This window comes from Coturnix japonica, chromosome 5, assembly GCF_054131305.1.
Source record: "Coturnix japonica strain WE chromosome 5, WE-NBRP24, whole genome shotgun sequence".
NCBI lineage: Eukaryota > Metazoa > Chordata > Aves > Galliformes > Phasianidae > Coturnix > Coturnix japonica.
Genome location: NC_140667.1, coordinates 3494033 through 3508564, shown reverse-complemented (window position 1 = coordinate 3508564; position 14532 = coordinate 3494033). Strand labels below are relative to the sequence as shown.

The 14532-nt window shown below is 42.4% G+C and overlaps 1 protein-coding gene across 14 annotated transcripts in view; it reads right to left on the bottom strand.

Moving 5' to 3' along the window:
* Positions 1-14532, bottom strand: part of NAV2 (neuron navigator 2) — a 181309-nt gene that overhangs the window by 83002 nt on the left and 83775 nt on the right. For 7 of the 14 annotated variants that reach the window (XM_085548132.1, XM_085548131.1, XM_085548136.1 and 4 more), the window contains 4 exons: positions 11129-11181; positions 5799-5871; positions 2390-2660; positions 1591-1659 (listed from right to left, as the gene is read on the bottom strand). In XM_085548132.1, the coding sequence (XP_085404258.1) occupies positions 1591-1659; positions 2390-2660; positions 5799-5871; positions 11129-11181 (466 nt within the window). The remainder of the gene's footprint in view (positions 1-1590; positions 1660-2389; positions 2661-5798; positions 5872-11128; positions 11182-14532) is intronic. The other 7 variants (XM_085548133.1, XM_015863390.2, XM_085548135.1 and 4 more) reach the window with 1 other exon arrangement.

Genomic DNA, 14532 nt, shown 5'->3' with positions numbered 1-14532 from the left:
GTATTTTCTGTAAGGTAGAATCTCCCTAAAACCATTCTGTATGAAATACAAAAGTCAATTTCACTTAAACAACGTGTGCTGATAGGAGGCAATGAAGAAGTCCCAGTTGTCAGAGGGAGGAGATGCAGCAGACCAAATCCCTGCTGTGTCTATTGGGGGGTGGGAGGAAAGAAGCCAGGAAGAAGACTGGCAGAGCTTCCAAAACTAACTGGTTTCTCAGAGTCCAGTGAAGAAATAGGAAACAGGAAAGGAAACATGAAGGAAAAAGAACAGAAACGTCAGCAGCTGCATGCACATGCTTTCAAAGCTCAAAATGGGGTAAAACATAAGGGTGTAATTCAAATAAAAAGCAAAAAATATCATTTACAAGCTCAAAGCACCACAGACTTGGCACAGCGCATCATGGTTCTGAGGTTTATTTGGCTGAAGCCTTTAGGACAAACCCTCCATTTAAGTCAGAAAAGCATCCTCTTCCAACACTGGGGGGTGCTAGGAAGTTAGTTGTACTCAGCTGTACAAGGTGCAGCGTGGTGCCAAGGAAAACACCCTAGGGATGCTCCATTCCGCACACAGACCACACTGAAGGAGAAGCAGTGGGGAAGGGACAGAGCAGCCTCATCATGGCTGTCAGGCTCTTCCTGATTGCCTGGAAGGCAGTTTGTTAAGAGTTTGTTTTGCTGAGTGGAAATGAGCTACGAACACATGAGATATCTCAGCTTTAGCTTTTCAGAAGGACTAAATGCTACAGGTGGGGACAAGTGGGGCAGCAAGGCCTGCAGGCTGGCAGGGCCTGTGCCAGGCACCCACACAGGTTTAGCAAACCTGTCATATTCTAAAGGAACTACTGAAATTTGTAAGCACTCAACAAGTGGCAAGTTAATCAGACAGTGGCGTCACTGCCATTAAAAACACATGGAGAACGAAAAACATGACAGCTAACAACTCTTGGGGAAAGTATTGTTTCTCTCACATTTTTCTCACGTAGAAACTGACTGCTTTTAGCACATATTTTTGCTGTTTGGCCAAGACATTTCACAGCAACATCTGTGAAATCTAAAGCAAAATCGAGGTGCAGGGTGATGTTTCCAGCTTCTTGCTACTAGAGAAAGGGACTGAGCCCAGGCCATAACTGCAACCCAGAAAGAAGCACAGAATGATAGAATGGCTTGGGTGGGAAACGACCTTAGAGATCATCTGGTTATAACCCCATTGCTATAGCCAGGGACACTCTACTGATGTGCCAGGGCAGCACTAGCCTGTCACTAGCTAGTTCTGTAACGCAGAGCTACATGCAGCTCATATAGATGGGTGCAGGAGGGAGAGAACTCCCAGAACCATGTTTTGTTCTCAGAAACAAAAGCTTGTAAGGGTAAGAAAACACAAATCATTTCCTTGCAGGCCTAAATGCATTCCACGCTTTGAAAAACAGAAAGAAGTTAAAACTGGCCCAACGCTTCCATGTTTCAGCTGCTGGTAAAATGTCAAGTTACAAGCAAGGAGGCAGACATTTTCAGCATGATCCCTAAGCATGCATATAGGAATACTGCAAAAGGACCATTCATGCTCTGCAGAAGATGAAGCAATGCTAACCTAGAAGACTTTTTCTGACCAAGAGTGAATCGGATGATTTTGCTTTGAGATGAGTCCCTGGGAGATGCACTGTACGACAGGAAAGAAAAAGTGGAAGATATCATTTGAGCAACAAGTTTCTCTTTAAAGCCACTGAATTTGTTACCAGTTTCAGGGAGGAGGGAGTTTATGCTCCTTACCTAAGTATAATGTCAGGTCAAAACTGTTTACAATGTGAAATCAATTGATTTTTATAGAATATAGAGCTTCTCAGTTTTTTATTATATACTATTTTCTTCTGAATCTGAGCATTTCCAGTTCATAATATACTATGTACATAATGATAATACTATAATATAATGATATTTCACACCTTCACGTTAAATGTCCCTCACAAAGCAGCACATAAGCTTGTGTTCATCTTGGTGAGTTGTTTTACCACAAATCAGCCTTAACTTAATTTGTGATGGTCTGAAACAAATAAGCCTTCACCAGTAACTGTGTAAACATGACTTCAGCCTTTCATCCTGCCCCTAAATCCCACTAAAACGCTCATTCTGTTAATAGGAGTCAGATAAGCTGAGGGCTGCAATTGTAATCACAGTGCTACTGCCTTCGTAAGTGGCTTTTATTTTAACCTGCAAAGAGCTCTGTTAGGACTGAAAGCATTTAAAGCACAAAGACTCCCTCTATTCTAAGAGAGCCAGCAAACACCAACAGTGACATCTCAGTGACAGCAGTTTCTTTGGCTTTTGAAGACCTTTAAGAAGAAAAAAAGAGAAAACAATGAAAAGACCAACTTGAAAGGAAATCCACCCACCTTGACTGCATTTCTGGTTGTGCTTTAAACGGATGCTGTGCAGCTTGCTGGGGCTGTTGGCACTGAGTTTGGAGCGAAGCTGGCACTTGTTGCTGCTGCTGCAGCCCAGCCTGGCCCTGAGATGGAGGCCCTGAGTGCTGGGACACGGAAGGTGCTGGCTGGGACAGATGGTGCTGTGCTGGCTGTTTCTGTGGCTGCTGCTGCTGTTGCTTGTATCGAGACAAACTGAAGAACAGGCCCAAGATGGCCTTTAGATTCCCATTTCGGATCTCTGTAAGGCAATATACAAAAGTCACTCATCAGCCACCAGAGGTTGTTTCTGACAAAGCAGCGGGTTGGCCACTGTGCCCTTTATAATGCCAAATCTTCACATCAATAACTGATTTTTCCCCTGCAGTGACGGCAATGGATGCTGGTCGTGTCTGCTGCTTTTTGCATGCTACCAGAATCGTGCTTAAGAAGTTAATCCCTTTAAATAGTTCCTTTTAACCAACTGAAAACAAAATAACCAACCAACCAAAAAACACCACAACAAACGTATTAACATTGCACCATAAATGATTTCAATAGTCTTACATTTGCACAAGGAGGTGAAACCAATCAATATACCATGCTGCACTGTATCAATTCTGGAATACCAGGATAATTGCTTCCATAAAGGTCTGATGCAACTTACATGTTAGAAAACACTAGAATCTCCCTGGTCACTCTTCACCCTTTTCCATGTGGTCCTGGCCATTACCCAGACCCAGAGTATTTCCCTTCCTCATCTCTGACTTGATTTCTCCTCCCCACAACCCCATACCTCCACCAGTGCTCTGCCACCACTACAGCGTTCTCTTGTTCACATATCAGTCCCAGGGGCTGTGAGGAGCCATTCCCTACAAAGCACAGTGAAAAGGATCTTATCTTCAGTAAAGAACTCAGTTTACTGATGGAACTGTCAGGAAGGTATCACTTAATCATGGGGCCGGAGCACAACTAAATAGACCTGGCAGCACCGGGAAGTTTAACTGCAGCCTCTCTCCCTGGTATTTCAAACCAGACTTTTAAAGGCATCTCTCTTATCGCAATGTCTGACTGAGGGAATTCACCTGGCAGCTTGCCCCTGCCCTTTGCACTAAAGGAAAACTTCAGCCCCACTGTGCCCTGCTGTCCAGATCTGCTTCCTGCCTCCTACTTTGAAGAGAATCCATACAAATCTACCCTTTGGAAATGTCCATGCTGTCTCATGTATATGTTTTTCATGCCTAGAGACAGTGAACGTGAGCACTTTGCACAAGCCACTGATGGCTGCCCACTGAGGAACTCTGCATGCCATCCCCACCAACCTGCCTTCATTCACAGATGGTCAGACTAGATGCTCTTGGAGGACTTTTCCAACTTTAGTGAGTCTATGAGTCCAGAAAGGAACTAAAATGGATTTACTGCAGCACTGCTGAGTGCATACACTGAAATCTATTTACCTACAGAAACATGAATTTAATTTCAAAGGCAAAAACCTAAGTTCAGCAGAGGTAGTTTCAAAGTCCAGCATGCTGTTTTCTTTCATTGCTTTATGGTTTCATGATCTGCTCAGCTGGTGGTTATCCAGCTAATCTGTTACCCAGAGGAGGTTCAGCCTCTAGATGGGAATTCAATTGGAGTTTCTACTGCACGTTTACGTACTTCATAATCTTCAAATTATGGGTATTACACACATAGAGTGTTTCAACACTTAGGAATCAACTTCCCTCCATACTAACACTGCACTTAATGCATATTCTTAAGCAACTTAAGAGAAGTGTTGATGTTTATTTACATTTGGAAGCCAACTGGAACCTTTTACTCCCTTCTGGATGAGGATATGCTGGTAGGGTAAGCACAAGCACTTAGAGTTGACCTAGCAGGTCTTGACAACTTGTGCAGAAACACTATCTCGCATGGTTACAGCACACTTAATGTTAAGTGATCCTGTGTTCCCTAGTTTTGTTTCCCACTTCTTTCTCAGCACAGCTGAGAATGGGCTCTTCAAATTTTCTGGCTAAATTCCAGTCTTTCAACATCATTTCATTACAAGTGATCCTTCTCTCTCCTCTCTTCAGACATCATTCTTTTCCTTCAATGTTAGCGGTAGAGCCAGTGAATGTTCTCATTCTTATATTGGCAGCAAACATCACTGGTCTCTTCCCAGCTCCAGTACCATTTAATATGTTAATTCCTAGGAAAAGGAAAATGTGAGAGCGTAAAAGGAAGACAGAAAATCAGCAGAAGCCATGGGATAACCGACATCCTGCTGAGCCTGACTTGTGATTTGGCAGGACAGCAATGAACATTAAACACGTTGTCTGCTCCCCAGTGTGAACGCTGCGCTACCAGCTTAGCACACTGACAGTTTTCTCATCAACTCATCTTCTAGAAAATATGAAATACGTAACGTTTTTACCCTACTTACCACATGGAGATTAAAACTGCCTTTTACTATGGACTCAAAGCTGCGTTTTGTCTAATCATTTCCTGAGAAGTTTTAGCTCTTATCTCTTTTCTTGACTTGAGAATTCATGCCGGAACAGAACTATCTCAGCACAGAACACAGGCAGTAATTGGGCTGACCATGCCACAGCTTCTCTTGGGAGGAATAGATTTGTTGTGGGTGTTCTAATCAGACAGCTCTTCTACTGGCTGTGATGACAACAGGTTAGAGTAACGTGTACCAAACAGCTGCTCCTTTGCCTTCCACACTTATAAAACCATCAGGAACTTTGCAAAACGATGTTTAAAATACATGCGTTCAAGTGGCCAGTAGAATCTCAGCAACAAAACACAGGACGGAGGGGTGTTGGAGATGCACCCAGGTATCATACATACACGGAAAGCTGGTTGAACTACCAAACCCACCTGCTTAAGCGATTTAACTCAAGTTAATACCTTTTTCTTTGGGTTAAAAAACATTTGTTGTGGGTTGTTTTTTTGTTGCTGTTGGTTTGGAAGCAAACTTCTAAACATCTCAATCAAAGGTAATTAAATAGTTGAAGAATGATTAAATAACTTCTCTCTCAACAGACAAACAGTCCCCAGGTTTTAAATACACATCAAATCTATGCTTTAATCAGCGCACCAGCAATAGAAGTTAGATGAGAAGCCGTCTGCTTTTTCATAGACATACATAGACAAAGATGTTACTGCATTAGAATAATTGCTTTTACATGTGCGTGGAGATGAGATGTGCATTTTGCTTACCTTTCATACTGAGATGAGGGGGGGGGGAATAAAAAGGAGTAAAAACTTGAAATTAACCATATTAATCATCATGAAATTAACCATATTAACCATATTTCATCCTCCATTCCACAGCATTGTGGACTACAATCACAAGCAGCAATTTCAGTTCGTCATTTATAATGAAGTTTTAAAGCAGGGATGGACTCACCTTCTGCTGACAGCCCCTGTATGTTAATCCCCTTAGCAGCCAGGAAACTCAGGCACGCATCTATGTTTTCAATCTATTCACAAGCAACAACAACAACAAAAAAAAGGAGACACAAAAGAATATGCACTGTAATAATTGTTTATGTTAATTTCCCGCCACCCTGTATTGCACTCAGTCTTCGTGTCACACAAAAAGTCCCTTTGCTCACGTTGTGGAAACCTAATAGTACGATGTCTTCTAAGTTACTAAGGTCCTACATTTATGTAGCATTACTTAGCTCTGGACTGTTTGCACGTGATTGAAGCACATCATTGAATGCTCTGACCACAAAAGATGATCACTGTATGTCTCATTAAAGGGGCAAAGGATCTTATGCCAAGATTTTTAACCTACAATAAGTGTAATGAATGTGAAACTGAAAATAAACCTGGAAGCCACATTTGCTTGAGAAGGCAGATTGCCACTTGCTCTTAAGTTGACAGCTGGCAAAAGCTTCCAGCCACAAAAGCAGTCAAATATAAAAGTTGTAACTGAAAACCCCAAGTGGAATCCAAAAGATATTTATCCACTGCATTCTCCACAGGTCAGAAATGACAGGCAACCCTGGTCTCTCAATGTGGGGTATGTCCTGCCCTCCAGAGAGATGGTACAGCTCATGGCGCTGAATTGCATGGGATAAAATGGATTTTCATCAGACAGTATCTGCACAGTGGTTCCGCACTTTAGTGACTGCTATTGCTACACACTGACCGGATTATATCCTATCTAACTGACAAAGTGAATACCAGGAAGGTTGGAAGAGTTGGGTGTTTTTCCCCTATGACTCAGTATCGACACAGAGATCAAGCTTTACCTTCATAACCAATTACCCACCAATATGTAATTTTTGTAATCCTTTTGCCCTGAGACATATAAAGGGATGGGAAAACCCTTGTTTCTGGATCAGCTCTTGCCTGCACTTCAAATAAAAGAAGTCAAAAACGAGGCTGGTAGTATTTCAGATCCGTACTTTCGGTCCTTCTCTAAGTATTAATAGAATAAATGAGCAAAAATACAAGAGAAGCTGTTTCACTTATTGCTTATAACAATAAAAACACTCTTATATCAGTGCAAGAAGTTGTTACTGGTACTACATAACTGGGATTTCAACAGTTCTACCAACGGTGATGTAACAAAGCTGGTACAAGTCTGGAATATACTTTGGAAATTGGCTTCTAAAACCAGACATATATCAGGCAAGAGATTGCTTGTAATATTGAGATCTGAAAGTTTATAGCAGGGTGTAGGTCCAAAGGTTCATTTATCCACAGTTTGGCATGAGCCAGCAGTCCAACTGCTTTAGTTTCCTTCTTCCATGCTCAACCACCCTTTCAGGTTTTCAAGGCAGCTCTTTTATTGAGGTGACTTGGGACTGGAAAGCCAAAGTCCACTTCATTTCAAAAGTAAACGCCACACAAAAACATCCATATTCCCACCCATTTCCACATCCTGTATTTAACGAAACTTCGGCCTTCCTTGCTCCAAGAGCACTTCTAGTCTTCCACAACTCTGGGTAGATTTCTACTCTTCTAGTACAGAGATTTACTCAGGTAAGTAAGTAATAATAAGCAAAACCTTTATAAGAAAATAAACTGTGGAGATAAGAACTTGTATAGACGTGCAGCATTGCATCTATAGCGAATTCACAGCAAAGAAACATAGAACTGAAAGATAAAGACACAGCGATGATTCCATTAACTCAGGTCTATAGCTGAAATGATTAAGATTTAGCATCCCCATTCACTCCTTGCTTCTACACATACGACACTTCAGTATGCACAAATTGAACAACTTCATTCATTTAATTCTCAGCGTGCTATTACTTTCCTGGCCATATGACTCAGTTTTCCCTCTGTTTTCAAATGTACCTTACAGTAATTGTGTACTTCTGGCAATGCTGGCCACAACACCCACAGACATCTTTGTGCCTGTAATATAATACCATTTTCTACTTCTATTCTTGTCAGTGCTAGAAAGAGAGGGAGCCAGGAAACGTGCCCTGGCCTGTATAAACAAAACAGAGCACACCAGAAACAAACAAACAAACAAACACCCTCATTCTGGTGGTTGGCAGCCCTGCACATAGCACGGTGGTCCTTTTCAACCCAGGCCATTTTATGATCCAGTGACGCTTGTGCTCCCTCCTGCCTTGCACTAAGACCTGGGACTGTATCTCCTAGAGAAACCCTCCAGCTCATCCTAATTGGGACAGGCTGCCCACACACAATTAGAAGAAACCCAGGAAGGTGAGAGCAAATGCTCGAAGGGGCAAACATTCCTGGCACTCTTGGCCACATATCTCCTCCAGCAGCCCACGGAGTGAGGCTGGTATCTGCTCCAGCTGACCCCAACCCTTCCAACCAACGTGAGGGTCAGATACCCATTTGTCACTACAGCAACATGCAGCTTATAAACATGTGCTGACCATAAGGCAAAGCTCGCTGATTAAAGCTGGGGAAGACCGAACAGCAGGCACCAAAATTCCCCGTATTGCATTTCTCAGGTCAACGCTGGACAAATCTGACTTGAAAATATCCATCTATATTTAACCACTGCGATGCCTGTCCAAAAATCTCACAGCAGGAATTTGCAGAGGGGAAAAAATGCTTGTGATGCTTCTGATCCTTCCCACAGATCCTCAGCCCAGACTGGGGGCAGGCTGAGGAGGGATGTGAACACATTAGTTTTAGCAAATGAATTGGTAACCAGAACAGCTCATTTTCAGCATATAAGTAATCAGTCAAATGCTACAATAGCAGCTCCCTCACAAAGCGAACAAACTGAAAACAAGGGCTTTCATCTTGACTTCCACAAAGTCTCTGTCCTTGCAGTACATGACTTCATGTTTGCAAGTAGAAAAATGGAGCTGTGTTGTTTTATTAGTACAGCTTAATGCCTGCATCAGAAATGAATGGTTCCTGAAATAAACCTCTGGTCAAGACACACACATCAATAGAAACCCTTCCTCTTTGTTACTTGATAATGTAGATACTTGTATAAACACAAAGTGATCACTCCTAAAAATAATGAAACCCAACCACAAACCAACGTGGAAACCACAGTTACTTCCTCCCCTGCTTATGAAGGGGAAGTGTGGGGTTGCTTTAGCCTATATCCATACCTCTTTTTCTTCAGACTCTTGCCTGGGGTGTCCCACAACTTCCCCAGGCTTGGCACCAACAGATGAGGGTCTCCTTCCCCCACCTCCAGATCCCCCCACTCTTCTCCCTCCAGCACTGACAGCTTTGCTACTGCTCCACTCCTTCAGCATCAAGGGTAACATAATATCACTTCACCAACTTTCACACTTAACATTTTATCTAGAGCAAGGAAAAAATCTTTAACAAAATGACACCCATCCTTGGAAAATCAACTTTTTTTTTCCCCTCTCATCAGTCTTTTCTCAACTGCTTTTTCTTAAACACACACTGCTATACATCTCTTTCTACTGCCACAGTCACTGTGTCTTAGTTTTACATGCAAGATGGAAAACACTCTGCTCCACCTCTCCTATATGACAAATTGCTGCTACTTGCTTTATCTCTCCTTCCAGCCCCATCCTTGGCTAAGCATCAGCTGTCGCTTGTGCCTGCCAACACGACGCTTCACTTCCAAGCATCTCCTCTCTGCTTTATCTCCACGTCCATGTTTTAATAGTTAACTTTCTTTACTCAGTTCCCTCCCCAGTCACTTCTGTTGAAGCTGATGCGAATCTTTTTTCCTTCACCTTGCTCACCCCAGATCTTCTTTCAAAGCATCTTCTCCTTTGCTTTCTTCTGATATCATCTCACCTTCACTCTTACTCTATACGTTATGACTTATTGACTGTATATACCACATAACACAACTACCCCTCTCTCTCCCCCTCTTTTATTTGAGTGCTATACAAAAAGGATGCATTAAAAAGCAGAACCTCGTGTACTGCCCAAAAATTCTGCAGGATGTCAAATGCTGCACTCAAATACCATTCCAAGATGAGAGGCAAAGAAATTGTTATAAAGAATAACCGTCTCTGTTCTTCTGTAGCCACACAATATCAACAGAAAGCCTTGCTTGTGCTTATCCATCTCAGCCTTTTATCAGAGGACGGTAGGAGATGAAACCAGCTCTGTTTTATTCTCCTTCACCCACTTTTCAAGAGCCACGCCATGTTTTCTTATACCTCATTCCAAAAACCAGAATACAATTGTGCTGATAATCTCCAATATTTCTTGGCCTGAGAACCTCTGCTCTGTACTACTACATCCTCTACTAACCACAATGTTTCCACATGCCAGATGGAACCAATCATCACAATTACAAGCTTTTGTTTAGAAAAGCATCTACGGTACAAAAAATATGGAGGTTTGGAAGAAAAAAAGACAGTTCTTATGTAGAGGAAATACGTAAAATTTCCTGTCAGAGGTTATATATTAAAAAACAAAACAAAACAAAACCCTGACCAAATTTGATTTGATGAGGCTTAGTAGCACTGACTTTGAGCTTGACAGGTCCAAGCTGTATCTAGTATTCAGCATGGGCAAATCCACATGATGGAAGACACAGAATCACTTCAGCTCTCCAGGCAGATGTATCTTCACTGCAGACCTTGATGAAATTCAGTTCTTATGATACATTTGTGGAGCATTAAATGATAGTAATTGTGAAAATCTCCTCCATTATTTGTACCGTAGACAGCTACTGTGGCTACAGCAAGAATAGCAAATGATCTCTTCAAAGCAGTAAAAGCAGCAGCGATAGATCTTTCAGATGACTTAGAGAGCCTGCTATGTGGATTTGAGTGAGACTGATAACTTACAAGGAAAAAAAAACAAAGCCCAAAGAAAAACAGCAGAACTCGGTGTTGTTCCTGTCTTCAGATGACAAACTCCCACCAAATCTTTAATGTATTTTGCTGAGCTTATGGGCTGAGAGGTGGGGACAGTTGGGAAAGGGGCCATAAAAAACAGCTTCACGTGCAAAAATAAGACCGAAGAAGCCCGAAATGAGAATTACAAAACAAAAGGGGGATTTTAGGATATGAATTGTAAAATGAGCTTTTTGGTTGAGATATAGAAGAAAATAACCCTCTTTAAAAGGTCAAATTTTAAGCCCTCCTCTCCTAAGACACATTTTAAAGGTCAGTTTCTTACTGATTACTTTATCACCAAAGTTCTGTCTGTAAGTACCTGAGCTCTCGGTACTGTGAAAAACCTGCTAACACGGGCAGTAAAACCTGAGATACTCGAGTCATGCAAAAACACGCGATACACAGCCACATCTATGCCAACAACACGCCACATTACACTTACCATCTGAGATCTGTTCTTTGGGCAGCCATTGATGTCTTCAATCTTTTCATTTGCTGAAAAGCAGAAAGGAAGAATAAGGCAAAAACTCTACCAAGGACATGATACCAATTGTTTACAGAGCATGTGCTGCTTAGCTAAATAAAGGGCCTTCAGGTTGCCGTTGTCCAATCAAAGTGAACGTGTGAACACTGAGACTATCAGGAAAGCAGCTGAAGTTTTCTTGTGGGTCATGCCTCCAGAGACAGCTGGAGCCAGAAAACAACTGGTCTGGCAACCTCCTGTGCTCCGAGCAGCTCCTTTCAACTATAGAAAGGCTTAATCTCAGAAACTGAATCACTGCTGGGTGGAAAAGTGTGTACTTTCCCTTTAGGTGCCAACTGAACCGCCACTAAACCACATCCCTTAGTGCACCTAAACATTTCTTAACACCTCCAGGGATGCTGACTCCCAGAATCTCCTTGTTTCGGAGGAGAAATGCTTCCTAATACCCAACCTGAGCCTCCCCTGGCACAACTTTAGGCCATTTCCTCTAGCCTGATCACAAACGTTGGCTTTCCTGTCACATCTGATGGATTGAACAGAGCTGCCTCCCATCATTTTGTTTACTATACACATTGTCTACCTAACACACTCTCAGGACATCCAACAGAACTCCATTCACATCATCCTTCAGCTACAGATATCGATGTTGGCACAGTATTCCAAAAGCAGTCATTAAAAAACACATGGAACAAAGAACTAACAAAACGACTTTACTCTTATAGTCATATGTTAAGAATTGATGCTAATCTGAACAAATTGCAGATATGCCCATAGTGCTGATCCCCAAAGTGGGCTGTCAGCCACCACATGTAATGAGGATGTGCTTGTTTCTAGAACTGAGATCTCAGATTCGGCCATATGGGAACAGAAGCATTTCACTTTGGATCCCATTTACAAACCCCATGCCTCCATTTCTAACATGTACTGCCTCTTGGTTTGGTGCCATACATGATCTTTATCAACTGCAGTTGTAATTATTATGAAAAAAGAAAATAGGTAAGTATGACAAGATCATATTCATATGAATTTGCACTGTTCATAATTATTACTTCAGAATAATGAAGGTTTACATGAGTTTTTTCTCCTCTTTGGTTAGAGATACATCCCTGATAATACCGGTCAGTCTCATCTTTCTCAATGAATAGCAGCTTCTCTCCAGTTTCTCTATAACTTCCATATGATGGACTTAAAACCAATGCTAGTAAATCACAAAGCTTATTATCTGACTCCTTTGAACCTTCTGTATGCAAAATATGCAGACTCATCTATGTGAGTCTTCTTTCCAAGATTCTGCCACAAGACAGCATTTGAATTTCCCCTTTTTCTTTAAACAAATACTTGCTCAACACTTTGTAGGTATTGCTACACAATCACAGGCTACGAGTACGTGCTTGGTTCTAGAGCTGAACCAAAGGTCAACCCCACCTATAAGCAAACACACTGCTGAGCAGCACAGGAGCATTACTGGCAAACGAAGGTGTAAACGTTTTGTGTCAGATTGTAGGGACCAGAACTGAAATTCCTGCCCCAATCAACCTGCTCCACCAGGTGCTATGTCTGCCTCCCCTGCAGGAAATCATCTTCCCAGCAGGTTTATCTACAACCTTTTCTCCTTCTCCACTCCCACTTCACCTTGGTTTGTCCCTTCACTAGATTAAAGCAATTACTGCTTCTTCCCCACAGGTGCAAGTGCTATGAAAAGCAATGTAATACAGCAACCAGCAAGGCTGGCAGTGGGGTAAGCTGGCAGCTGGCCTGAACTCTGACTCCAACCTCTTTGTTTATACAAAGCAGGGCAAAAAGTCAGAGATTCATACAAGGCTGGATTCATACGAGGCATCAAAGCGGCTCGTGGGCATATTTGGCATTTTGCAGGAATCTGTCTAATTCATCAGGAAACCACTTTGATGCTTCCATTCCTTGGCAGGAAGCTGCAGTCCATCTCCGAGCCTCCCACGTAGCTCCAAGGAACACTGCTGGCAGCGAGTAGGAGGTTATTTGCCTTTCTTGCAGAGAAGGTCGGAGAGATAGCAGTGAATGAGGCTCCCTAAATAGCACAGCGTGGTGTGCTCGTGGGCAGTTCGCAGCCTAAGTCACCGAGCACCGGGGGATCTTGGAAGAGCATCAAACTTCACAGCTGCAAAAGCACAGCTTGCTGGCTGAGATCGATGGGCAGCTCACACAGCTCCTGTTGCTCAGTGCCATGCACAAATAGCGTATCAGCTCGTATCAGATGGAAGTCACAGGCGATCACAAAGGCCTGAAACTGCATCTCAGCCTTCAGCAAGATGTAAATTCATAATCACAGGCAGGTAAAATGTTGGAGGATTTGCGCCAAACTGAATGCAAGCCTGTGGAACACCACCAATGCCTCTTTTTCTTTCCCTCCTGATCCCTCCTCTGGGCCTACAACGAGCCCCAGGTTTGCCCCAATAACCAAAAGCTGTTCATCCTCAACAACACTCTGTATGGGCATTGCTTTGGCAAGGTTTAACGTGACTGAGAGCCATACAAAATGGCTGTCAGGACCACCAGGCCGTTTACACCATGACTGTGAAAACATGTGCTACCAGAACACAAGGAGTACGCCTTGTTCCCAGTACCAGACTGGGGGCTTCGCAATATTCCCCACCTCTTCCTTGGCACACAGCTTGCACAAAACCAGAGCAATCCAATTATATCAATACAGTGAAATGGGTTCAGCTGCTTTTAAGCATTTTCAGACTTTTCCAATTTATACACAGATTGAGGGTTGTGTTAAGCCAGAAGAAACCAGCTGTAGTCTATAATAAACAGAGTAATGAGTGACACTGGGCTTTCACTAACAGGGTCTGAATCAAAGCATGGAAAATAATTGGTTTTATGCATTTTTTACAATAGGCACATTATGAAACTACAAGCCAGCAGCCTATGAAAATGAAGCGAAAAGGAATCTGTGCCATTAAACATAGCAAAGAATTGTTTAAATTCATCGGCCAGTCAGCTGCCAGGCTCCCATTTATGATGAGATGCATTGCTGGTACACATTTCATTTCTAACTGTGACTACTTTTAGTTAGCTGAGTTAGTATTTAACAGTAACTCCACGCCTGCGTTCCTCTTTATAAAGGCGCAGCTTTTCTATCCGATCTGACTTGGATCACGTCTAATCAGTTTAAATATCCCATGATGTTTCATATGCATCAGCAGGAAAAATCCTACCAGTCTGGATTAGTTTTAGCACATCCTCACTATCAGTTTTGGAACTGACACTTCAAGGTTCAACACCTGCAGCGTAAATCTCAGATGAGAGCATAAGAAAAAGCCTCTTTAATATCTGAACTCAAATCAATCCTGATGACTTTGGGTAACCTCTGCACACTC